Source organism: Olea europaea, chromosome 9 (assembly GCF_002742605.1).
Source record: "Olea europaea var. sylvestris chromosome 9, O_europaea_v1, whole genome shotgun sequence".
Lineage (NCBI taxonomy): Eukaryota > Viridiplantae > Streptophyta > Magnoliopsida > Lamiales > Oleaceae > Olea > Olea europaea.
The window spans coordinates 2,474,493-2,476,975 of NC_036245.1; the positions used below are offsets into that span (position 1 = coordinate 2,474,493).

General features: G+C 41.9%; 1 protein-coding gene across 1 annotated transcript in view; it reads left to right on the forward strand.

Moving 5' to 3' along the window:
* Window positions 1-1,917, forward strand: part of LOC111399816 (F-actin-monooxygenase MICAL3-like) — a 6,679-nt gene extending 4,762 nt beyond the window's left edge. The window contains exons 4-5 of the mRNA XM_023027309.1: window positions 1,348-1,622; window positions 1,766-1,917. Coding sequence (XP_022883077.1) covers window positions 1,348-1,622; window positions 1,766-1,917 — 427 coding nt within the window. The remainder of the gene's footprint in view (window positions 1-1,347; window positions 1,623-1,765) is intronic.
* The last annotated feature ends 566 nt before the right edge of the window (window positions 1,918-2,483 follow it).

A 2,483-nucleotide genomic window follows, 5' to 3' on the forward strand; every position in this document is an offset into this window, starting at 1 on the left:
TTCATGAATTGCATAAAGCATAGAGGTAAGTTTCCATCCCCTATCGGACCCTATGTCGATTTATATTCTATCGAATTTATTCCCCTTCTTTCGAAAGCAAAGAATAAATCATCTACAATCACATAATAATTGGCCAAATAATTATGGAAACATTCAAATCATATAAATCAAACATTTGTCTAATCGGAACTAATGTTGAATTTATGAAATAACGGAAATTTAAATCATCAAAAGGTTCATCAAATTCCTAATGAACAAAAACCCTAGCCTATAATCATCATTGCAAAATCAAGAAATTGAAAAACGAAATTAAAAGATAATAAGAATACACCCGTATGGAATTTCTTCAATCCGTGTGTATAATCTTCAATCCGTTTCGAGCCCGTGTGAAATTGAATCCAAAATCAAGTTTTTTGCCTCCAATTTTGGTCTCTTCCTTCTCCCTGGTCGTTCTCTTTCTTCATATGATGAATTTTGGTATTTATATTGCGTCCAAATTAAGTAGGAAAGGAGTTTCAATCAGAACGAAAAACTGCGCCCGAGAGTTGAAAATTACTCTATGCGACCGCATAGAAGGAATCTATGCGGTCGCATAGATCAAAAAGTTTGGGCTCATTGAGTCCCTGGAGCCCTCTATGCGACCGCATAGAAGGTTACACTATGCGGTCGCATAGAGGTAACCATCTATGTGGTTTGTTCAATTTGGTCCCTGAACTTCTTTGTTGCTTCTCTTGACTTCTTTCTTCGATTTCTTCATCTTTTCAACAAATTTTATCTTCCAATTGATGATTGATACCATCAATTCTTATGCCCCTCATTCGGCATATCTTTTGACTATTTGCGCTTTAGTCCTCCAACTTTCAATTGTCTTCATTTCAGTCCCTCTTCAATATTTTCTTCTTCCATTTGTTTTGCTTTGTCATTGAGCTCATACTTGGCATGTCTTCCCTCTCGTTTTTCATTTAGCTCAACTTTTCAATATTTGCACCTTTGGTCCTCGAACAATCAAATTGTTGCTTTTTGGTCCTTCTTCGGCTCTTTTCTCCTGAATTCCACAATTTCCATTGAATTACCTACAATGCATAAATTTAACTGAATTAAGTCACAATTCAACCATTTTATCCATGTTTAAGTCATGTTTATGATCCAAATAAGTGTGTAAAAACACACTTATCACCCCAGCTTTGGTGGAGGCCTTGCCACCTGAGATCCGAGGCGCTACTGAGAGTTTTTATAAATTCTGGACGGATCGGTGGCAGCTGCACACCTCTTTCTGTGTACCACGGACTTGACAAGGGCTCTTGTGAGCCAAAGTTTTAGGACTTTTGGCCTTGCACTGGAATGAAGGGAGGCTCTCACTGACTTCCAGACGAGGACCATCGCCTCAGAGAGGAAGACAGCCTCCCTTGTAGAGGAGCTGAAGGCACCTAGGGCCGAGGCTGAGGTATCTAGGGCCCAAAAACTTGAAGAATCGGCCAAGTTGAAGTCTGCCTTGGCCCAGATAGAGGCATTGAAGAGGGAGGTACATGAGTTCCAGTGTGAGGTTGCCTTTTTGACTAAGAAGGTGGAGGTTTGGCAGGGGCCCAAGATTCATACAAGTATATCAAGGGCCAAATTAAGTGGTATGTTGATGACGCGACCCATGCTAGGGAGGAAGCCCAAAATGCAAGGGAGGAGGCAGTGAAAGACTACATCGCTAACTTCCACAATACCAAAGAGTACTAGAGCTTCAACACTTACTAGAGGAACTTCGCTTATACCGTAGTGATGGAGCGGGCTGAGGAGTTGTATCCCAATCAGGATCTGTCGCAACTCAGGTCGGAGTTTGTGGACGAAGTGCCTCAAACCCCAGCTAATGAAGTGGTGGGAGATGAGGTAATAGAGGCCGAAGAAGCAATGTCTGATGCTCAAGCTTAGGATAGTTTTCTTTTCAGTTATTCACGATGTACTGGCCTTAGGCCCCCCTTTTGTAATCTCAGTTGAAAATCAATATAATCTCCTTTTTATTCAATGCTATTTCTTTCTCTCAAGTGTGTTGGCCTCGTTAAATAATTGAACATAATGTTAATTGAAGAACTAAATAACTTTAACTGGGTATCCTAACTCCAATCACTTAAACGAATAACTTGTATGCAAGCCTCACGAGTTATGACCAATATGGGACTTAAGCAAATGAATTGTACTTGAGCTTAATAATTGTAACCTAAAGGGATCCTAAGAATGGACCGTGTTGCAATTGAACTGGGAGTTTTACTCTAATACAAGTGCATGCCCCTCGGAGTTCAAGCAAGGTGCCCCGAGATGGGACCCCGGCCTCTACTCCAAGGTGACGACACTTCTCAACATGGTGGATGGTGCAGCCATGTTGAGGCTTCTCCCCTTGACGTTCCGCCTCGCCCAAAGGGAGGCATGTGCATGCGCCTCGGAGTTCAAACGAGGTGGTCCAAAGATGAGACCCTGGCCTCTCCTCCGAGGTAACGACG